Consider the following 25,381-nt stretch of genomic DNA (forward strand, 5'->3'; position numbering starts at 1 on the left):
GCCATTCAAAAAGACACCCAACTGTTTCCAAATTTAGAATAAAGATGAGCTTGCTGATCTCAGGAACCATCATGCAAAATTTCATCAAGATATCTTAAGGGAACGGACAAACAGCTTTCCAAAATATATAGGAGATTCAGACCAATGCATTTAATTACAATCTTAATTGGGGGTACTGTAAAATAAAATAAAACAACACACTAGCCTGTAGCACATGTAGCTCACGTGTAAGGCAACAACGCAATGAGTAGGGAATGGGGCCATACTTTTAGCCCTGCCACTGACATTGTGTTTGCTTCATGTAAAACACAGGTGCTGTTCGCGATTCTGTGTAGGAACCTCAGCATGCAAGTTCCTGCTCAAATGAAGAGACATGTGGTAATACAGGTGTCCCAATCTTGCAAAAACTCTTGTAGGAGCTCGCTTGTCGATTCCCACACAACTGTGTGCAGCATACGGTGGCTGCAAAGAAGGAAGTGCTATGCTGAAGGTGAGGGCTCAAAGCGTGCCTCAGCTCACAACTTAGGTGGAATCTACACACATATAAAAATGGTCTGGAAATGCTTTTTAAAAAGCGTTTTTAAAAATGCATTGAATTTTCCATAAGGCTCACCATTGCCATCTAGTGTCACATTGTATACTGCAATTAAAGCACACTTAAAACATTTTGTTTGCAGCTGTATAGCTGAGTCCTTGAAGGGATGTGGGTAGCACTGTGGGTTAAACCACAGAGCCTAGGATTTGCCGATCAGAAGGTCGGCGGTTTGAATCCCCACAACGGGGTGCGCTCCCGTTGCTTGGTCCCTGCTCCTAGCAGTTCGAAAGCACGTCAAAGTGCAAGTAGATAAATAGGTACCACTCCAGCAGAAAGGTAAACGGCATTTCCGTGCGCTGCTCTGGTTTGCCAGAAGTGGCTTAGTCATAATGGCCACATGACCCAAAAGCTGTACACCGGCTCCCTCAGCCAATAAAGCGAGATGAGCGCCCCAACCCTAGAGTCGGCCACGACTGGACCAAATGGTCAGGGGGCCCTTTACCTTTACCTAGCTGAGTCCTTACTTAAAAGGCTGCTGGTCTACACACAAGTAATATGTGCATAGGGATTCTGAGTTTTCTGCGTGCTGTGCAGTGATTTCTCTATCACCTGGCAACATGCAAAACATGAGTGTGCCCCTAACAAAGACTATAATCAAAACACATTGGGCTAAACTGAATAAATTGTCAATCCGTGTGCCTCAGAGGTTCTCTTCACTCTATAACAGCAGCATTTTATCCTCTGTTTTGCCCTTAAAACACTTTGGCAACACACAGTCTGGCTGACAAACCAATGAACCCACTATATCTCACTGAATTCCAGCTAATTCATTTGTGAAGTGAAGCCCTACTTTTAAAAGAAAGAGGGAAGGGGGGGGGGAATCTATTTTGCTCATTGGTGATTGCTTTTTCATAAGAACTGGTTCTTAAAATGATCTATGATTGTGACAGAAAGGCTTAAATAAGGTAATGCCTTACGTAGTTACATTCATTTAGTTTGGTAGAACAGGTTAGTTTAACAACTAATTTTAGCATAAATACATCATACCCTTAATTGCTGATGCTAGTAAATATGAGCTTATGCAAACAGCATGAGGCATGTCAGGCAACACCAATGTTGCTACAGTTCAGAAACCTTCTACTGCTGTTTTTAGTGTTTAAATCATTCTATAACTTGTGGATTCTATCCAACATCAGGCAACATGGAAGAGCAGACCTACTTCAATTAATTTAAAGGAATATAAGATTTCACAGATACAATTTAAGGTACACACATGTGACAAACACATGTCTGCAAATGGTGCGTGATACATGTGCACTCCCTCAAGGGTTCTGATTGATTTCTGTTCTTTATTAACCTTAGTTTTAAAAGCAAGCCATGGTTTACTGTACACAAGCAGCATGCTGGTGTGTACCACTGAAAAGTTCTTACTCTGCTCCTCTCTTCTTCCTGCTACCATCCCCCTGCTGGATGACAAACCAGGGTCTGGCTTGTTGTGGCACATGAATACAGCTCGTGCTTTGCTTTCTCCAACAAACCATAAGCACAAACCTTGGTTATCACTTGTGGCTCGCTTTGGAGAGAAACAAAACAGTAGGACAAGTTTTCGAAGACCGTGACAAGCCAGACTCTGGCGAGGAGTAGAACTTTTTGGCAGCATGCACCAGCATGCTGTTCATCCACATTAAAGCACAGTTTGTTTATAATTAAGGTTTAATTTGGCATGTGAACCAGGCCAATGTGTGAATTGCTCTTCAATATAGCGACAGTCAGTGTTATATAAATTTTGTTCTGAACTGTGCTGATTACTACAACGAAGCTCCTAACAGCAGGCTAAAACTCTCAAAACTCTAATCAGCCAACTCTCAGGGGACAAAAATGTCAGTAGGAAAGCACTGTTTAACCAAAAACAAAAATATAAACAACTTGTAGGAAAGAAATTCTCTTCTCTTAGAATCTAAGAGAGCCTTATAAACAAAGAGAAATAAACAATGCAAACTAATAAAACAACATTGTATAAAAGCAGTCACAGTAGTGTTTCTTCAAATATTTACATTGCTTCTATTTGGAGAATAACTTGTTCCATTTAACCAGAATCAGACTCTGAGGACTGCAGTAATCCAGAGAGATTAATTACATCCTTTCAAGTTTTTCGAACAACTTTTGAAGGCACAGTACCGAGAGAGAGAGAGGGGGGGGGAGGGAAGAATGCACACTTCTCTCATTGATAATTGTTAGGCAATCTGAGTGCTTTAGGTTACATCAGCAAAACAGGACTGCCACCAATTATTGAATCAAGAAAAGTATTGCATAAATGGGAACAAGATATCCTGTATGTGGTGATACACATTAACTGATAACAAAGACCATGATATCGTTCAGAGGCACTGGCATCCTAAATATACTTTCTAAATCTTTTGACATAAATGAAACTGGATTCAAACCAACACTTCTAAGAAGCTAATGATACATTGCGACAGCACAACCCATTTGGTATAATGATAGCAGTGTTGAATGCCTATTAAAGGGGTGCTCTAAAATGGAATCATGGACACATATTCCCACCTCCCTTTTCTATATTTTAACTACTCTTTATTTATTTTTTAAAGGAAACAACTCAGGGTTGCTGCCATCATGTCCATTTAGTTCATTAAAAAAATAAAAACCAGGCAAATTCAACAAAGGCATGCTACAATTTCCTGTGTAAGATTTACATATGACTGATTCTCCAGGCAAGAATTAATGCCATGGTTTCTTAGCACAGTCAAAGTAGCTACTACATAGTGGCTTCAAATCTTGGTTTTGCAAGCAAGAAGCAGAAGTTAAACTGCAAAGGAGAAGAGAGAAGGATCAGCAAGCCCCCATTCCAGCTACTTGCCATTCCCTATGGTTGGAAACCATCCCATTTTAAGTTGAGGATTCAAGAATAATAATTATTCCAAATCAGGAACCTTGGTACGTTTAATCATATACAAGGTCCTTTTCAGAGAGACACACAGCAGTGCTGGTGCAGTTCAATGCACCAGGCAGGATAAGTAGCTATGTGGGTGAGGCCAGTTAGACAGGTCTTTCTCACCCAGTTCACATCTCACTGAGAGGGACTGTGCTCATCTGGTGGGAAAAACCTACTGAAATGGCATTCTTTGTTTTTTTAACTTATGGATGACTTGTGCATGTTCCCCAATAGCCTGGAATCACACCGAATGCAAGTGGTTCCCACACTGCTCTCTGTGGGTATGTTTGTTGAATTTGAAGGCGACCACTTAAAGGAAAACCTATAGTGAGGTTAAAGGCATTGGAAGTTGGAGTCAGACTAAGTTGGGCACTAAACAGCCTCGGTCCAGTATACCTGAAGGAGCGTCTCCACCCCCATCATTCTGCCCGGACGCTGAGGTCCAGCGCCGAGGGCCTTCTGGCGGTTCCCTCATTGAGAGAAGCAAAGCTACAGGGAACCAGGCAGAGGGCCTTCTCGGTAGTGGCGCCCGCCCTGTGGAACGCCCTTCCAGCAGATGTCAAAGCGATAAACAACTACCTGACATTCAGAAGACATCTTAAGGCAGCCCTGTTCAGGGAAGTTTTTAACGTGTGATTTTACTGTATTTCTGGTTTTATGGAAGCCGCCCAGAGTGGCTGGGGAGGCCCAACCAGATGGGCGGGGTATAAATAATAAATTAATTATTATTATTATTATTACATTAATCATGACTAACATTCCACAATGTTTCCACATTTCAACAGGACCTAGGTTCAACTAATTTAATCTGGATAGAGCTTCCATCAGCCCCAGCCAGCATGGCCAAAGGGAAGGGATGATATGATATGGGTGGCTGTCTTTCATGGATGCTTTAGCTGAGATTCCTGAGATTAGTTAGACTAAATGACCCTTGGTGTACCTTCTGACTCTACAATTCTATGATTCTATGAGTTGCGTTCCAGCAACAACTCCGAGGGATACTCGATGTTTCCTACTTTACCTGTCAAAGGTATTTGAAAAGCTCAAGAAACAGCTCTTCTAGCATCGCAAGAAAGGAAGCAAAATACCAAGATGGGGAAAGGAAGTTGTTAAAAAAAATTGCAGACACTTACGTGGGGGTGGCTCTTGCGTTCCTTCTTCTGAACTATCCTCGAGCCCCTCCTCACCCACTCCAGAGGTGACTGAATCATCTGGGCCAGAAGCAGAACTTGGTGTGCTCGGTCCACTGGCAGACCCAGAGTCACCATCCTCACTATTTGATCTATACCGATCTTGCTGAGCGGCTGCCACCCCTTCACTGCAGCTTCTGCGGTCTTTCCTGTGCACACGGGAATGAAGTACCATTTGGTGATAAGTGCGGAAGATCTTGCCACACTCAAAGCACTCTGTGGACTTGTTCTGAGACACCCTTCTGCTCTGGCGCGAGGACGGCCTATACTCCAGGTCTTCTTGGCTAAGCATGCAGCTGTCTCCCGACTGCACGTGGCTGCTTTTTTCTGAACGCCCACTAGTACAATTCTTCTTTTTCGGATTGCTGGACGAGCTGGAGGAGTCCTGCTCTTGTTTGCGCTTCTCTTGGCTGACGAGAATATATTCCCTTTTGTCCCTGTCGTAAGTGACGTCAGCATCTGCCAGGACTTCATCCCATCCTAAATACTTCACGTACTCAGAAGGCTCTGCAACTTTTCCTTTGGTAGCCAGATGCCAGGCCTGGTAACTGTTGACTGGATCCAGCTCAGCTACTCTTTTTCCTGAATGGCCCCTTGGAGTGCCATCAGTCCCTACAGATGGCCTTAGTTTCAGATACTGGAAGAAAAACTGCTTTGCAACAGGGGGGTCCCCGTCAACTAGCCTATCAACTCTATGTTCACTGCGGGCTCCTTGAGACTTGCAATGTACAGAATTGTGTGCTTTTAGGCTTTCCATATTTGTAAACAGGTTTCCACACTTTGTACAAATTTCATACAGGGACAAACCAGTCACAATCATCTCTTCTTGAACGACATCATTAATAGTGGCTATAGGCTCCGAATCATTTTTTGGCTTGTTTTTGCTCCCAGATTTTGGGCCATGGGATTTCATGTGGTTTTTGAGAAACCAGGGCTCTTTAAATTTCCTGCCACAGATGTGGCATCCGTGGTCAAAAGACCCTCTATGCTTTTTCATGTGAGCTTTGAGGAACCAGGTTTGACTAAAAGCCTGCCCACAGACTTCGCAAGGAAACTCTCCTGCACTCGACTCAGCCTTGCAGTTCTCGGCATTGTACGTTTCCCCGTTTGGAATCTGAGTGGTGATGTGGTCTCTTTCTATGTGGTTTAGCAGAGTCTCCTCTCTTAACGTCATGTAGTTGCACAGCCTGCATTTGAAAGGTTTGTGGACCTGGTGTATGTGCTGCTCCAACTCTTTCTTACCTTCAAACTTGTTTTTGCAGAAGGTACAAGGAAAAGTACATAACTTAACATCTTCTCCAACTGGTGCGTCTTCTGAGGACTCCTTCCTGCTGCTCCTGAGCAAGATCTTGCCTTCTTCTTTGGGAGTTGCTCCGTTCAATATCTTGTTGCAGGCAGAGGTGCTTTTGGTAGGGCTAGTGCAACCATCAAGGCCTTCGGATACTCTCATCTCACTCAGCTGTGCTTCTCCTCCCATCTCCACTTCATTCCCCTGACTAATAGTGCCTGTCCTGTGACTCCGGATGTGAATCTTCAGGTTGCCCTTTTGGGAAGCTCTGTGGTCACAATAAGGACACTTGTATGGCTTCTCCCCTGTGTGCTTCCTCATGTGCTGCGAGAGTGAGCTCTGGAAAGGAAAACTTTTGCCACAGATGCAGCAGCTGTGCAGCATCACAGACTTGTTTGCATTCATATCACTCTTGTTCATCTTGTGAGGACTGGAGGCTCTTCGTAATTCCATGTTTGCGCTTATGCTACAATCCATCTGCACCGCAGAAGCATCAGTCAAAAGGGCAGAACCCTGTTCCGGGCTGGGAAACCGGGTTGCTTTTTCAATCATGCATTCCTGCTGATGGAACCTTTATCTCTTCATTCTCATATTTGGGTTTTCTTCCAGCTGCTTGAAAGCATTTGGGATACAAACATTCATTGGCGTTTCTTGAGTCAAATAGCAAGGAGGACCTGGAACCAAAACAGAAAACAGGAAACGGCATTACTAAATGCAAAGCATTTCATTTTGCTCCCTTTGTAATAGCCCCCTGTTAATATTTTCTTGCCATCTTCACCAAAATGTTACATTTTCACCAGGCTGCAGAAAGTCTGACTTTGCATTGAATATTGTCATCCACAAACTGAATGTTCAGTAGAGGATTTACATAAGCCTACTTCCATAGTAGTTGCAGACACGGGCAAATAGAGTATGTGTCTGTATGTTTACTAAAAATAAGAATATAAGTATAAAAAAATGTACTTTTTCTTTCTAGCCCAAACAAAAGTGCGTGTGTACATAATCTCGAGTGAATAAGCTCTTTCTTGAAGGAGCTGTAATATTTTAAGTCTGTGGCTTTATGGACATGTATAATTTAATGAAAAACAGCCAAACGTTTGTTTGCCTAGAGATAAAGGGTTTTTGTAGAGTGCAGCACTCTATCCCTGTTGACGGTAACTTAAGCATAGCTGCTGAATGGAGACAGCAAAGAGTGCATCAAATTTTTGTTAAAACAACAATGCAGTTCAATAAGATTTTTATACAGGCCAATTAACAGTAACAGTAATACCTTATTTAGGCAAATGTTGATGTAGACTTGGAAATCTTTACTAATACCAAGAAGGATCCATGCAGCATTCAACAAAACAGGGTTAAACTGTTTTAGGCTGAAATCCTTCTACATTAGTTGTTTTAAACTGAATTCAACAGGAGCAAAATTTTGTATTTTCTGTAAAAGTTATTGAAGGGTAGAGATGACTTAACTTCTGCTGTGCTCATACAGACTGGAGGCCTGCACACACTTCGGCTGCTTAAATCCCATTGCACAGGATGACAAGCATACTTGTACTACCTTCTGACCATAAGTATAATCATGTAAAGCAAAGTTTTGTAAGGATATCTTGACATTCTGTTGTCCTTTTTAAGAAGAAACGAGCCCTTCTCTTTGCTGGTGAAGTGACATCCTGTTATATTATATTACAGTCACCAAGTTACCGTATTTTTTTGCCCTATAGCACACACTTTTTCCCCTCCAAAAATGAAGGGGAAATGTGTGTGCGTCCTATGGGGCGAATGCAGGCTTTCGCTGAAGCCTGGAGAGCAAGGGGGGGTCGGTGTGCACCGACCCCTCTCGCTCTCCAGGCTTCAGGAAGCTATCCGCTAGCCGTGGAAGACCAGCTCTCCCAGGGCTAGCAGAGAGCTTACCTGCACCCAGAAGCTTGGGGTGCGCTGAGCTCCGCACGCCCCAAGCTTCGGGATTAGCGCAACGCTCCGCTAGCCATGGGAGAATTGCCCGGCTCTCCCGCGGCTAGCGGAGACCTTGCCGGTGCCCAGAAGCTTGGGGCGCACTGAGCTCCACATGCCCCAAGCTTCGGGATTAGCGCAGTGCTCCACTAGCCGTGGGAGAGCCGTGGGAGAGCCGCGCGAAGTCGCCCGGCTCTCCCGCGGCTAGCAGAGACCTTGCCGGCACCCAGAAGCTTGGGGCGCGCTGAGCTCCGCACGCCCCAAGCTTCGGGATTAGCACAGCGCACCTGGGAGGGGAAATAATTCCCCCCTTATTTCCCCCCCAAAAAACTAGGTGCGTCCTATAGGCCGGTGCGTCCTATGGGGCGAAAAATACGGTATTAACATGAATGTGTGAACAGTGCAATGCATCCAAAAGATTTCAAGATTGGTCAAGTATCCAGGAAGAGAGAGTTGCAAATTTATGATCAGCCAGGGCTGGCACTAGCACCTTGCATCCTTCGAAAGGTGACAAAGTCTTCAAATCCAATCAGAACCCAATCCTAATGTCCATCCTGGACCCCATTTAAAAACACCATAAATGTTTTCTGCATGGTGTTTGGGCTTCCTCAAACCTGCACCTAATTCTGGAATCAGACACAAAGAATACCACTTGCAAATTTTGACCATATTCCATGGCTAGTCAAGACTCCATTATAAAGATGGTCTCATGAATATCTCTTCCTACATTGCCCAGTTCTATGCAGTGCTGAACAGCACTGGACAAAGACTACTGCTCCATTCAGTAGTGATAAGTAATCTACTGCAGCAAGTTATCCAAAGCAGAATGTTTTCCCAGTTGTTCAACTAGCTCGAGTTCTGGTTGTTCTGGTTTATACGTACAGCATATCTTATTGGTGGCAACCTCCTTTTCTTCAGAATATGGAATAAATTTAGCTTTGCCTTTAAAAAGTTGACCTAGCAACCACAGCTCACCACACCCACTCCTTTACCCCATCAACACTTAAGCATGCATTTCGTTAAAAGAAATGGTGAATACACCCATTCTGTTTCACTTACTTAAATTTATTCTCATATATAAACATGTGAAGAACCTAGGCTTTCAACAGCAGCTTAGCCATGCACCCTTGGCTTTGGAAGAACATCTGCTCAGACAGGGGACTGTAGGGTTACTCAAGCAATGAAACAAGTTTAAAAAATAAACTTTCAGTTCTGATATGAGAATTTAACATTTTGCACAGCAATCCTCTCACCCACCGCACAAGAGGAACACCCAGAATTCTCTGAACAGTTCAAAAAACTGAAATGCACTTTCGAAGCTGCGATCATTCACATGCCTATTTAGAAATACATTGCACTGAACCCAATAGGACCTATATTACACGGCTGATATGGCTGTCCTCAGCCCCTCCAGTGCGCCTATGACTGCCCTAGAATTGAATCCCAGACTTTGATATTCTGCTTCAAACCATCTGTTGCAGTGCCCCTTTCTCATCACCAAAGGCAGCTCACATTATCGGGAAAATAGAAAACGATGTAAAACTCTTAACACTTAACACATTTGGAATACCCAATCCTTACCTCCTTGCTCTGACAAAAATCCTGCAGAAAGGCTCTTCTTTCCTTCTATTGTGGACAACTTAATTCACTGTTATACTGCTTACTTCCAAAGGGAACACAACTGTTCAGTAACACTGGAGCAGCTAAATGCACAGGGGCGGGGAAGGGGTGCCTATCTTTAAATAGTAAGCATATCCTTGAATTCACAGGAAACCCTAGCAACCTGCGTCCTTCCAAGTAAATGCAGGCAATAGGAAAAAGTCAGCATGACATTGCCGTGATTTTCTTTCCCCCAAACCATTGGAACAAAAATACTGGCAGTTTAAAATATACATATATAGAAAACGGACAAAAAAATATGTTTTGTTAGTTATAGCCACAACTGAAGCATAAGTTGTCAAAACAGAGAGGTAGAAGTGAAAAATGAAAAGGAGAGAACGCTACAAATAAATAAGAGGGGTTGTGCTCTTTAAACTGAAGTTACTTCTGTTTCCAGTGTTACTGAAGTAGATGTTTTCTTTTTAATTAATGTATCCTGTTTTACACTTTGGGATACATCCTTTTCAGATTTGCAGCTATTAACCCTGCATCTTTACTCTGAGAATCCTTTTCCATGGCATTTTCTGACTCACTCGCTCTCCCTTCTCTGTTCTAATGATATTTTGAATGGGCTCTAAACCTCCGGAGAACATAATTTAAGCTGTTCTGAAACAGCACCAAAGACAATAACCCCAAAGAAGAGACAAAGCACACCAACAAGCACCTATATTAAGCAAATGCAGCCTCCTGGCCATGGAATATCTACAATAAGGAAAAGAAAGAAAAGAACAACAGTGATACGTCCAATAAAGCAGCTTATTTAGCATTTTCTAAAGGAGATCCATCTGAAGAGGGTGTTCTTGTGCACTTCTACAGGGTATTCTGAGAAACACAGACCCGTCCCCCACTAAGGACATATTTTGCGCTTCAGTATACTGGTCCTGTTTGTCCTCCCGGGGACAAAGAAATGTATTTTATTGGCTACACTGTAGCACTATAAGGAATGAATTAAAATACATCATTAACATCCTGGTCCAGCTTATCTTACTACCAGGACAAAGAGGCTATTCTTTGAACAAATGGGAAGAGGAGGGGAACTCATAACAACAATGAAGCACTCCTTGCCCTAAAAACCGCTGTTACAAGATCAACAATTATAAGCTTATATTCTACAGATTTGGGTCCCAAAGAGCCGTATGAAGTGATGCATTCTCTAAATGGGAGAGTAAGTACCATTGATGACAAGGCCTTGGGGCTTCTGCTGTTCTCAGACCAATCAATAATCCATTATGTCCAAACTACATTTCCACTCTAATATGAAGAATAAAAGGACAGCCAATATTAGCAGTTATTTCATGTACAGGAGGGAAAAATCAATGAAACAGAACACACAAAAATGCTACCATCACAAGGTTGAAATGAATGGTCACACATGGCATTGACAAAACCGTTTACAGTACCCCTTTACCAACCCCCTTTATTTCAAAAACTGTCTTTGCGCGAACATATTTTGCACACATGTGCTCTCACACGCAACACACAGACACCCCACCAAATGAAATAGGGCTTTCCAAATTAGTGCCTTACCATAATTGCAGGACAAAGGACAAGCACATCACATTTTCAAGTGGAGGAAACACAATTCTCCTTTTCATTTAATGTCTCTGTTTCTCTGAGCAAGTCACTAATCTCAAACATCATATCCCAATTGCAGTTAGCAGTATGAACAAATCTTCAAAACACAATCTGATCTCATCAAACATGGGATGCATCCATCGTTTTTTGGCATACATTGACACAAATAAGCTATTCTTTTTTTGTCAACATAGCTTTTTAAGTTATCAAATGAGAGCTAGACTAGTAGTAGAAAATCATCTAAATAAAGAATATTTAATCATTAGATGAAAAACATTATTGCTTAAGAGCATATAGTGTATTTCTGGTAATATAAAGATTAGTAGCTGAAGCTGACCTCAAATGCAAAGAGGTCGGGGACAGCATGTTATTGTTGGTAAGATTAAGAAAACTAATCAGCGAACATGAGTAGGTATGGAGGTTTTGCCAGAGATGTTTTGATTTTAGAATGCTAATATGTAAGTTGCTATTGGCAACTTTAGACTAAGGAGAAGCTGAGTGGCAACAGGTAAGAGTAGCTTAAGGAGAATTTGAGGGAAATGTGCATTACACATTTTAATTCGCCCAATCAAAAAATGTTCAAAATAGGATGCACATAATTAAAAAAAATTTAAATTGTCCTAAAATCAAATATCAATTAATTACAATACAAATGAACAAAATCACTGCATTAAAAATAGTATTGAAGTCTCTTCTGTTCTGAAGCTACCTAATCCACAAAAGAAACAATAACAACAAATAACAATGTTTATGTTGTCTCTTAAAGGCTTTACAACAGGGGTGTCCTGCCTTTAGGGGCCTGGGCTTACATTTAGAAATCTAAGCAACTGCTGTGGGCACATAAGAGCCACTTCACAAAGGAAAAACTAGCTATGCTCAAAACCACCACCCCCAAAAACCCAAAACACAATGTGCAGTGAGGGTAATGTCTGAGAGCATCATGGTGCCACACTGAGGATCCCAACTCTGAAACAATGCTGATACCTATAGATAACAAACCTCATAGGACATCACTATAAAGATCTGCTCTATCTCCCTGCTGCTTTTGCAGAGGAAATTTTATGCACCATCCTCACAACCTGAGAAACATTCTTCAATATCTGCAGGGCTCGGACAATTTAAAAGACTCCAAAGTTCAAAAAGCATTGCACCTAAGAGCCAGCACATCTCCCAATAAACTGGATGCAAATCTTCCTTCCTCTTTATGACCATTGGAAGACAGTAGCATTCTGGATCATCTGAAACTTCCAGATGAGACCCATCTTTAGTTCAGCTGAGCATGAGCCAAAGCACCACATGTCATGTTCTTGCAATCGTAGGCATTTATGCTTTCTCCATTCTCACAATTCCCAGCAGAGGTCAAACCTATATAGTTCATGATTTAATCCTGGATGAGGGTGCTAAATTGGCCCAAATTGGCAGACCAGCTGGGAAAGTATGCCTGGTGCAGCACCAGCACAGCCTAGACTGCAATTTATTTATGCCCTTCCTCCAATGAGCTCAGGGCAGCATATATGATTCTTCCCAATCACCCCATTTTATCATCACAAGAACCCAATGAGAACCTAGGCTGAAATAGTCACTTGCCTAAGGAAACCCAGTGAGCTATGTTGATAGTCTCTGCAGTACTACTCCAATCTGAGGATGGGCAACTTGTGGCCCTCCAGATATTACTGGACCACAACTCCCAACATCCGTCACCATTGGCCATGCTGGAGGGGCTGATGGGAGCTGGAGACCCGCAATATCCAGACACCCAAATGTTTTAAAGCAGCAGTTCTCAACCTGTGGGTCCCCGGATGTTGTTGGACTACAACTCCCATCATCCCTGAGCTCTGGCCTTGCTAGCTAAGGGTGAAGGGAGTTGTAGTTCAACAACATCTGGGGACCCACAGGTTGAGAAAGGCTATTTTAAAGGAAGAGGACTCTCAGTCAGATGAGCACTGGATGTCCAAAATCTTGTATTTTTATCTTGTATTTCACTTCTTGTTTTGTTTCTAGTAATAATAAATAACAGTGACTGGGATTAGCAACTGACCGGATAATAATCTGCAGCTGCATTCTGATAAAGGCAATATATGTTCTTGGGAGCCAGTTAGTAATATGCCTGGTTTTTTGGGGGGGGGGGGTTGTTCATTAACTGCAGTTTCTGAGCAGTCTTCATAGAGAGCCCCACATAAAATGCATTGCAGCAGTCTAATTTGGAAGTAACAGACCATGGATTACTGTGGTCAGGCTCTGTCTGTCCAGAAAGACAGGACACAGCAAGTTGTACCAGCTGGGGTTAGCGGAGGCACTCCATGCTATGAAACCCCTTTGGACTTCCAGTGACAAAGGTGACAAGCCAGCAGCCCAAGCTGAGCAGCCCTGTCTGCAAACCCACCCAGAACAGAAAGAACTGTCTTACTAACATTGTATTTCAAAACAACCCCTATGTCTACTTTGACTGCTATGCTGTTTACACTGGGATGAATTTGATTGTTGATTGTGTTGTTTTTAATTGTTCTTCTGTTTTGTTTTATTTCGCTGGGAATAGTAACGCTGAAGGGCAACACTGGGCAAGACAAAGCAGATGCCCAGGTGTGGATGTAACAAAAACCCAAACCAGGGCTTAGCACCAACTACTGTGAAGGCAACAGAACCAGAGGAGAAGTGAAGCAGCTACAATTTTCACTCTGCATTCAAATGGTTGGTTGTTCGCACGTAGAATTATCTACACGCCCGGCCTTTCTCGTGGACCCATTACAACAGAAATTAAGGTACTTCCACAGTGTAGAGTACTTCATGATGAAACAGGATCTTAAATCATCCTATTGCTGTTTGGAAACCCACATATTTCATAAGCATCTATATATACATGCAACGTTCACGAAACCTAGCTGCCCTAAGTAACAGATGGGACTTCTTTTTTAACCGATAAAGAGGGACAATTTGGAAAGCAATAGTTCCGTATAGCAAATAAAATGTGAAACCCAAGCTGACTATTTTGAATTTCAAAAGCTGCCAGGCATAGTAATCCCCGCAGAGAAGAAATCGAACCTGAAATCAAACCTTTCAGCTGTCACCCCAGTCCGGCTTATTTTGGTGGAAAGTCCTGAACTATTTATATGGAACTCTAGCGTAACACGGCACAATGGCAAAAAGGAAAGTCCTCTTTGCTTCTTGCCAATAACATTCCCCAAACCATATTTCACCACCTCCATAAACTTTGGTTTATATGGGGAAGTAGCCGCAAACATATTTCAAGCCTCTCATTCTGTCCAGTGGTACAGAGATCTCCTACTGCTATCCTCACCTGCTATGAATAGATGTGTTTTAATTTTTCTGGGAGGCTGTTCCTGAAAGACAGTATGCAGAATGAGTGGTACAGACAAGGTTATTTATTCAATGACTATGAAACCAAGGATAGAATCCCTCATATGTCTGTTCTGTAGAGTCAGCATAAACCTGACTATTTTCCTAGGGAGCATCAAGAGCAAACAGAGGTTTGCAAGCATTTTCTGTCTTCCATTTTCCATGTTGGCTTTACAAACAGAACAGAGAAAATACTGGAAGCGCTCCGCATCCCACATTAGTCTGAGCTCTACATTTTATAGAATGTTTTGCCTTTCCGGTTTGTTAAAACTTTAACAAATTGCTGCTAGTCACACCAGAGAAATGGAGTCAAGGCAGAGTGCAGAGTTATGTTAGAATTCCAGGCTCTTGCTGAAGCTGCTGTCCTCATGTGGTTTTAAATTATCCAGTATAAAACATCTGACATTTCCACTGAAAATGGAAAGCCAAAATTCCTAGCCAGGAATGTAATGTCCCACTGCCTTTTATTTTTCACGTAAAACATAACAGTACACCATCCATGATAAATGGCAATCAATTTTTAACCGACCGAAGGCTTTGACAAAACGTACCGAAGCAGCTGCACATGGAGGCAGTAGTGCATTCCAGAACCAGAATAATTTTAAAACAAATACTAAGAAAAATAAATGAAATCTAAGAGCAATGCAAGCAGTCAAAATAAAATTAAATGAATAATATTAAAAGCACAGATCGGAGAAACTGGAGTTCAGTAGCTTAACTAGAGTTCCCGTAGCATTGCAGATCTCCAGCAGGCATTTGACTAATTTTAGCAGCAGCCAGAGAAAACACAGAGTCCATAACAACTGTGTTGCTACCTGCAAGACAAAAACAAGTTTTCTGAGCTAAACACATGGAGTTTACTTGCCCTTAGAGAGGAACAGAGCCCACACAGATGGGCATTTGGCCACATATTTTAGCCACATATCAGCAGTTGGGAGTGTGGCTAAATTCTGTTTGCCTTTTTTTGGGACAGGATGATATAGACAACCAACCTATCACAGGATGAAGAGTTCTCCCCTAGGGCAGTTTGTTTATATATACAGTGCAGGCTCAGATTAAGAATACAATCTGATGAACAGCACTAACAGATTTTCCACAAATACATTATCTTGTACTATGAAGCATCACTGGGACACTTCTCCATTGCCACCATATGTATTGGGGGGAGGCAAAGGCAAAGCTTTCTATCATGTAAATTGTTTAGGTTGTCCTGGGTTTCAGAATTTGTACCATAACACTGCTTGCTCCATCAACTGAAACTGTGGTTTTTTTGTGTGAATTTTAAGTACTATTTTATTTATATGCTAGAAGCCACTTTGTGTGCACAATGTGACAAAAAAGTGGTCTGTTAGCAAGCACAATAGATGAATTATAGAATACATACATATCGATCACTAATAGCATTCTGAAATTTGTGTTCTATTTTTATACACTATATCTACAGGTAGAACAGGAGTGCTGAATATCACTTCGGATATCACTTGATGCCCAGGCTCTGAATTCTTGCTTTTGATTTAGAAATATTGCAGAAATCACCTCCAAATATATTAAATCTATTTATTTATTTAATTGCATCCCACCTTTCCCCCAAGAAGCTCGAGGTAGTTCTCAATCTCCCCACTTTATCCTCCAAACAACCCTGTGAAGTAGGCTAGCATACAATTGGGAAACCAAGATGGTTTTATTTTCAACCACCTAAGTGAGCCTCACTGAATAATCAGGAGGCTGTCCTCAACTCAGTGCTATGTTTAGAGAGGCAGGTGAAGAGGAATGCCAGAAAGGTCCTTAGTCAACTTTGGCTGATTTACCAGCTGAAGTACACACTGGAGAAGGCAGATCTCCAGTGGCAGATCTGGCCACAGGCATTCATGCCCTCATAACATGATATAGTTGACCTTAATCACGTGCTTTATGTGCATCTACAGTCACAAAGGTCCTGCTCACAGGCTTGCCACAAAGATCCATGAGATCTTCTAAGGCACTAGAGACAAGGCCTTTTCAGTGGTGGCCCCATCCCTGTGAATGTGTCTCTGACTCATCTCATCTTGATGATTTGGCCATTCCAATATGCTTTTAACTGAATTAGGTGGCTGGGTCTAAAATTTCATTTCATTATTCCAATGAGAATGATTAAAGTAGCATTTGGTTACCATGACTAATACAGTTAATCCTGTTATTTACAGGAACAAACCTTGACCCAGGTCATAGCGTGCAGGCATATGTTGTAGCTTTCTTGCAGAAGCAAACAGAGGTGGACCTGTTCCCCCCCCCCACTGCACACCGAGCCAAGGGGGTGGTGCAGGGCGTTGCAACTATGACATATTGCACATGTAGAACAGAAGGTAACAGGTGTGGGGGACAACAAATTTTGGCCTTTCACACTGAGGCTGAAATTTGAAAGACCAAACTCCATCCCAAAGCTAAGGGGCTTTTGGTCTAGTCAGTATCTGAATCGGCGGTTGCCTAGGAACTCTGTGTATGATATCTTGAGTCACATGATGAGGGAAAAATGATACACACAACTAAATTAAATAAATGAACAAGCAGGAACCAGTGTTCCTTGCACACGGTTGCCAGGAAGGGCTAATTTGATCTTATCCTGCACTGTTTTCAAAACTTTAGTACAGTGGTACCTCGGGTTACAGACGCTTCAGGTTACAGACTCTGCTAACCCAGAAATAGTACCTCAGGTTAAGAACTTTGCTTCAGGATGAGAACAGAAATCATGCGCGGGGGCGCAGCGGCAGCAGGAGGCCCCATTAGCTAAAGTGGTATCTCAGGTTAAGAACAGTTTCAGGTTAAGAACCGACCTCCGGAACGAATTAAGTTCTTAACCCGAGGTACCACTGTATCTCCAACATTCTGTATGTTGTAAGCACAACAAAGGGATACTTCAAGTTATTTCCTTTTGCAAAATGAAGGCACTACATTTTGAGTGCTCTATCCCGGAGATCTAAAGCATTTCTTTAAGTAACCTGGTATGTAAAATGTCTTAATTTGATTAAGCTTTTGGCTGCTGCACTGATGAAGAGGCGATGGTGCTGAAATACAATCCTTTCACTTTCTTACCATTCAGACAGCTTTAATTCAAAAGTTTTAAAAATGGCCCTGTCCAACTTGATGGCATATTTGAGTATAAAGATAAGACCCAAACTTCTGCCTGCATGACCAGTTGATACTGGCAACTGATACTGGCTGGGCTGACCAGAGGAGGGTGGGTGGTGTAGGTGGTAACAAAACCAATGACGAACCCTATAATATGGCTTGCCTCTCTGCAATCTACTTAGATAACTGACCATTAAGAACTATTCTGAGACTGATGGGGATTTAAAAAATATATAAAACCCTATAATCCATGGGTAGCTCTCAAGATGGAGTGGGCTACAACTCCCATCAGTTCCCAGTAGCATGGCCAAGGGACAGAGATGATGGGAGTTGTTATCCCAAATATTTGGAGTGCACCACGTTGGCTATATCTGCTGTAATCCATGCATTTCTAGTGCCAATGTGACATTTCCAGACTATTTAGAGTGTTCCATTATCTAGTTTGTATTCATGCTTGTACCAGGGAGTGTTAAAGTCACTCTGGTGTGCTATTTAGAATGCTACAAACTAGTATTTTAGCTGAGGAAACAAAACAAAGCAAGTGGCTTTCTATTCCAATCACAGAACTTGAACTACTACAGCACTAACCACATAATGCTATTCATGTCTACTCGGGAGTAAACCCCAATGCTAGCCCAGGTTGTTTGTTGATGCACATAGTACATCTCTGCTAATGGAACTGCACTGGACACAGATTAACTACAGGGCCGTGTTCAAGGTCTTGTAACAAACATATAAAGCAGTGAACAACTCAGGACCATATTACCTGAAAGACCTGTATAGACCTGTAACAATGAGGAAATTTTACTTCTGGTATTGCGCCCTATAGCCAATGACACAAAAACAGGCATTTTCTAACATTGCCCCTGCCCTCTGGAATGCCTTTCTGCCCACCATACATGTTAGTTGCTTCATACATCTTTTGAAGAAATAGATCTTTTTGCACATGCTCTCTCTGACTCATAAACTTGGACCCTGTTATTACTGAATTCTTGTTTTCCTGATACTGTTTCATTGTTTTTAAGTAGCATTTTTGTATACTGCTTAGAGATTAGTATTAATATTAAGCAAGTTAGAAATGCTTTTAAAGAACCAATTGCTTAAATAGGGTTACTCCCAAGTAAATCTGTCGTAATCTGATACCCACTCACCTGGGAGTAGCACAATGGGACTTACCCTCTGAACAGACATGTATGGAAATGTGCTGTTAATTTTTAAACCTGTTGCACAATGAACAAGCAAGGATTATGCCATGGCTCACAGTGCAATCCTATTCATGTCTACCGTAGAAGCAATTCCTACCAAATTCCTCAAAGCTCATTCCCAGGTAAATGGGGTTAGGATTGCAGCCTTAGTTCTTATGGGACGTTTCGCAATTCTGTTCCTAAAATACAATTGCCTGGCATTATTTTGATACAGATACTGGCCATCAATATATTCATTTCTGAAAATAGGCACCCACAACCCTCCAGAGCAGATGGGAGGGGGAGCAGCATGAAGAAAAAGCATTAACTGATGGGGCAAAAGAAAGGCAGCATGGAAGAGAATGGAGTTAAGGGGCAGAGAATGTGGCTGCAGGCGAGAGAAGACTAAGTTAATTGTGCAAGTGGAAGTACGTTCTGTTCACAGTGGATGCCACTTCTAACAAACTACTAAGTTTCACTCAGACCACACCCATTAATAGTAACAGACCTAAGTTATTCATGGCTATTAATTCCAATTGCTCTACTTGCGAGTAAAAATCAGCTGAATGCAACCCAAGGATTCACCATGGATGTCCTCAGAGCTATCACAGCACAAGAAATATTGCAGCAGTTTGAATATATATTAATTAAAAAAAAATCACGTTAGGAGGAAAAACTACGCTGACCAAATGCTTTGATTCCATGACTTGTGTATTATAATTATGGGCCATTCTATTAATTTGTCTCCTTTCTTTAACTGTGTGTACTGAATAAAAATTAATCTTGTGTTTACTTATTTATGTAAAAAATATACCACCTAATATAATATAAATCTAAGCGGTTTCCATAAAAACATTTTTTTAATGGCACTAACATTTCCTGAGAACTAGGGAAATAAAATCAAAACTATTTATCTCAAATTACACTGAGCAGTGTAGATGTAACAGCAATGTCAGGGTCCAGAAAGCTCAAGCCAATTAATTAACCCACCCTTTCTGAGTTGAGAAGAAAATCAGAGAGGTTTGGGGCAACATTCCATGCTTCCTGAATGTCACTGAAAAGGGTCAGTCCTCATCAGACTGCTTTTTTGGGGGACAGGGGAGTTGAGTTTGTTTTGGGGCTTGTTTGTTTTTTGCTACTTGGGGTTCAGCCCTATTGCTTTTCTGTGGTCCAGTTTAGGGTCCAGTCTTGTTGGCACTCAACTATCCAAGTTTGCTATTAGAGAAAGTTATTACTGTATTATAATTATCATGGCCCATAACTGAGTGCACCCATTTTTCCCTATTTCCCTCTTAGCAGCTGCCTTCACATAACCACACTTTTTAAGGAAAAAAATCTTCATGACTTCCCTACTGCAGTTCTAAAGATGATCTAGAGATTTGGTGTAAGCAAGTTTTAAAAGGAAGTTCTTCAAACTGTTACATACATGATACCCCTCCAGAAATTCTTCTAAAGAGAATTATTTAGTCACCAGCTTTTCACACCCAGAAAGGTTTTACAGGCAGTTTTCAGTTCTCTGGCGATCAGCTCCCAAGGGGAAAGGTCTCCATAAAAATATAAGTGTGTAGAAAGATGCTATTATGAACACACCCTGCTTTTCTTAAGCTCACTAAATGAAGGTGTGTTTACAAAATAACCACATTTGAATTTGCTTTGTACTGAAAAGTATGATGTCAAAATTGTGCAACCTTCTGGAATGGCTTATAGAACTTCCCACGCAGTAGCAGCTCCCTAATTTTGCAGTGGGACACAATGCATCATGCAATATTGACCTTCCAGTAACGTTGAGCAAGTTGACATCAAAAGGAATTATCAACTATTGCAAAACAGGTGGGGCTTATTACTGAAACTGGATTGGGCTTAGAGTTGTGGTGGTAGTGGTGGTGGTGGTGGTGGTGGTGGTGGTGGTGTGTGTGTGTGTGTGTTTAAAATTGGCTGCAGGTTTTCCAGGAAGCATTAATGATGATGTTGTTGTTGTTGTTGTTATATATAATATCACCTGACACAAAGCTGTGTTATGAGCAGTGCAATGTGATTTGGCTTTCCTCAAGATGCTCAAATATACCTCTTCCTATCCAAAAAGGTCCACTTACCCCTTGGTCCCTTGCCTCTAAAAAGTTGCAGAAAAAAAGACAAAGGAAACTTGCATAAGGCAAGGCGTTTCCTCAACTGCTGAAATGTTAGCGCTGTTTTGGTGTGATCTAATTGTTTATCACATTATGGTACAACTTGTTCTGCTGCTTTTTGACAGCATACACTTAAAAAACAGTTACAGGTCCTACCATGCACCATCAATCAATAATATTTTTTAATGATAGTGACCATTCTCCAAGCTTTTAAATTCTCCAGCATCAATACATCACCCCACCCCCTTCCACTGTAATGACCTTAGCTCAGGGTGGTACAAACTGCAGCCTTTTTTGGCAATCCTCGGCAACATTCAAGAAAAAACACATTGAAGCCTTAAAAAAAAAATTTATTGTTTGTTTCATGGAGTGCATACTTCTGTTTGTGTATTAAATTTGTTTAATAATTAAATATATTAATTGTACTAACTCTATATTTAATTATATATATTAATGTTAATGTATATTTCAGAATCCTAGAATCATAGCATTGCGGAGTCAGAAGGGACTCTCAGGCCTATCTAGTCTAAACCCCCTGCAATGCACGAAACTCAACTGGATCATACATGAGAGGTGGCTATCCAACCTCTACTTAAAAACCTCCAAGGAAGGAAAGTCCAGACCTCCTGAGGGAGTCTGCTCCACTGTCCGATAGCACTTACTGTCAGAATTTTTTTCCTGATGTTTAGTCAAAATCTCCTTTCTTGTAACTTGAATCCATTGATCCTGAGTCCTACTCTCTGGATCAGCAGAAAACTTCCATCTTCCATGTGTCAGTCCTTTAGATATTTGAAGATGGTGGCGCTGTTGGTTAAACTACAGAGCCTAGGACTTGTCAATCAGAAGGTTGGCGGTTTGAATCCCCGCAACGGGGTGAGCTCCTGTTGCTAGGTCCCTGTTCCTGCCAACCTAGCAGTCCGAAAGCACGTCAAGTATAAGTAGATAAATAGGTACAGCTCCGGTGGGAAGGTAAACGGCATTTCCATGCACTGCTCATAAGTCTTTGTTTTAAATCCTAAATGGCCACTGGTGATCTTTGAGGGAGGGGCAGGGCCTGGGCGGCAGACCAGAGTGCACAAGTCTTCACGCTGGTCCACCGCTACAAGATTTAAGCCGACTTTGCCTGAAATCTCCAGCGCAATTGGCAGAAGAGCAATGCAAGGGCGGTTTGTGTGGTGAGTAAGGCATTGGGTGGAATCCTTAGTCCAACTCTGGGTATGTGACTTGGTGCATCACCCTGACCTAAGGCAGGTACGATATCACAGAGTACCCCAATAAAGGGGTATGGGTGAATGTTTCTGTCCTGAAGCACAACAGTGGGTAGAGGGGCCATAGAACTTCCAATTGCAGCCTGGGCACCTTAGTTGACCTGCATCTTGAGGTGCTTCATAACCCAGGCATGCCTCTATTCAAACCTAAGCCTTCAGCCAGAAAGCTGATACAGGATACATGCCCAGTGCCTAAGCCTAAGCCTACCTGCACCTGTAATCAATAAAGTTGTGGCCCATTTTAATCCCCCAAAGTTGTTGTGTCAGTTTGTTCCATCTCATCCTTCCATTCACATGGGGCACACTGCACATGGGTCCAGAATGAAGTTTGTACCTGACATACTGGCTGAACTTAACTCATTAATCACTGATTAATAAGGAAACAGGACACAAAATACTTATAAATATATGAGAAACTGACAGAGACCATATCTATCCCCGGGTCTTTGTATAAAGGTTGAAATCCTCTGCACTACACTAACATAGCCTGGCTCAGTTTCTTACTTACCAATTCACCTCTAATGAATATAAATTCCTTCTGAGCAACTCTGCCACACCCAATGCAGGCAGCCTGCAGAACTGTGAGTTGGTAAACTGTTTTGCAGGCTGGTGCACTATTCTACCCTTTTCTTATCTGCAACACTACACACACTAATATTCCAGCGTGAAGGATTTCAGTGCAAGTATTCATTCTCAAATTCTTCCAGTGCTTTGCTTCAGGCACTTTTGCACAGGAAAATAGAGCTAGAGAGCCTACTGATTAGGGTCCCTTCATTCTGCAGGAAAGCTTCTAGCCTAAACCCCATAAAATTAGACACACACATACTTTGTCTGCTTGTCCTGATTTTTCACATCTAACTCCAATTCTCACCAAGAGTTTGCATATGGATAGCAAACAAGTCTGGCTCCATAAACAAAACCTGTGCCCTAATTATTCATTGTTAAAAACAGTGGACAAGACATTCACACCTGAAGAGTCAACACTGGAAGAAGAGGAGGAGGAGGAGGAGTTTGGATTTGATATCCCGCTTTAGCACTACCCTAAAGAGTCTCAAAGCGGCTAACATTCTCCTTTCCCTTTCTCCCCCACAACAAACCCTCTGTGAGGTGAGTGAGGCTGAGAGACTTCAGAGAAGTGAGACTAGCCCAAGGTCACCCAGTAGCTGCATGTGGAGGAGCGGGGAAGTGAACCCGGTTCACCAGATTACGAGTCCACCACTCTTAATCACTACACCATGCTGGCTCTCACCACACTACCACTCTCACCACACTGGAAATGTCTTATGAACTCCAAAACTGCAACAACTGATTTTCGTATTTGGAAACATATGATGAACATGCCTGTCACCTGGTTGAGTATCTTATGTTTAAATAGTTAAAGCAACTAGAGGTGGGAGGGGATAATGCTGAACCGAGCCCCAAAATCATTTTAAAAGCTATTAACATGAGCTTAGGTTTCTTTACCAGACTTTCCACCCCCACCCCAAGCTTGCTAAACATGCTGTCACATTTTTTAAAACTCACCTCAACAATAAGGCCTTGAGAAAACACTTCAAAGACAAATAAGATTCTGCATTACTTCTCTTTTTAAAAAAATTCCTTAGGGGCTGATAAAGGTGTATTGGGACTACATGTTGCCACGTAAATTATCATCTTGCATATATGCCAGTGTCATTATAACGCTTGTGTTCTAAACAGATGCTTGATGAAACTGAGTGTTCAGCTGCCTCGTGGCCACGAGAAACAAAGTAGTACAGAAATGAGATATTTGACTGCAATCCATACAGTTAAGGTGTGGTGATAAAGACAGAAGCACCTAATAGATTTTTACTTTCAAGCATTATATTATTTGTTTAAATATATGGAAACCTTATATATGGTCGCCACAATTCAGCACAAAACTCTGCTTACAAACTAAGCTTAGCCCGGCCTAAGTCTTCATTGGATTGTACAACAAAAAAATAGCTTGTAATAATAATAATAATTTATTATTTATACCCCCACCCATCTGTGTGATCGGCTACAGAAACTTCTATTCTTTTAACTACTTCATGTTGCAGTTTTGGGTTAGGTAAACTGTGCTGGTAACTTACTCTCAACAATGTTGCTGAATGTCAGTTTTGCATGCTTTTTGGCTTTAGATTTCTTCTAAGTTTATAGTTTAACTCTGTACTGTACTTTGTATCTTTTTTTCACACTGTATGTTTTTAAAACCCTTTTAATTTAAAAATAGTGTGCAGCACATTACAACACATCTGTATGAACATTAAAAACATAGTAATTCAGATGATTTCTTCCAAAAATGCTGCATAATTCTACAAGGGCAGCATTAAGATGATACTTCATGCAACAATACTGTTACTTGTGAACAATGGCAAGGTGGGCTTTCCGCGAGTTAGTATTGAATAAAATGGTGGCTAGCAGTAGTGTCAGAACTACAACAGAGTCTTTTCCATTCTAAGAATGGAATGTATGAAGTTACCCTTTCATCTCCCAAGATGAATAATTCATCTTCAAAACTGAGCATCTATACAAATCACCCAAACAGTGAATTAGAGTAGGGATGGTTGAGCAATGCATAACTGTGATTAGTTGAGCTCCTCCTCCTCTTCCGATGGGTTAAAGGGCAAAAAGTGATCCATAAATTTTAGGGGGGGGGGAATCATTACTACTCTTCTTACTGTTACAGCACAAAGACATTCAAAAACAGGTACAAAACAAATGGCACATTATTTCACATTATTGACACTGAGCAATGAGTTTATTCTCATGCTTGCCAGACCCACAACTGCAGCGCAGATCAATGTTTGACACCACCAAGTGTTTTACAGCCAGACTCAGGGCTCAGCAGCTAATTAAGGCAATGAACAATGTTAATATTGAACAGTTGCTAGGCTGTAATGTTAAGCTATACTGCACTATAGCAACTCACACTGGAAGGACACCCATCTGTATTCACTCCCTTGCCAACTGCACTGGGTACAACACCTTTCTGTGAAATGAAAATACTTCACACTCCCCTGAAATTAGCTACCCTCCTACATGCAAGCGCTTGGCTTCGGCTGAAAAACAGCAATGTGGGTCACTTTGCAGTTCCACGTAGTTTGCTCAGTTTATTTATTTTTTGAAGCATATGTTGGAGGCAAAATTCAGGCAATTTAATTATCACCTAGACAATCTACAGCACACTCCAAAACACC

At 41.7% G+C, this 25,381-nt stretch overlaps 1 protein-coding gene across 4 annotated transcripts in view; it reads right to left on the reverse strand.

Annotated features, from left to right (window-relative positions):
* The window catches only part of ZNF516 (zinc finger protein 516), a 118,820-nt gene that overhangs the window by 63,011 nt on the left and 30,428 nt on the right, over positions 1-25,381 (reverse strand). For all 4 annotated transcript variants that reach the window (XM_083518568.1, XM_083518570.1, XM_083518567.1 and 1 more), the window contains exon 2: positions 4,622-6,640. In XM_083518568.1, the coding sequence (XP_083374694.1) occupies positions 4,622-6,518 (1,897 nt within the window). In that variant the 5' untranslated portion in view covers positions 6,519-6,640. The remainder of the gene's footprint in view (positions 1-4,621; positions 6,641-25,381) is intronic.

Source organism: Podarcis liolepis (assembly GCF_965112155.1).
Source record: "Podarcis liolepis genome assembly, chromosome: 8".
NCBI classification, from domain to species: domain Eukaryota; kingdom Metazoa; phylum Chordata; class Lepidosauria; order Squamata; family Lacertidae; genus Podarcis; species Podarcis liolepis.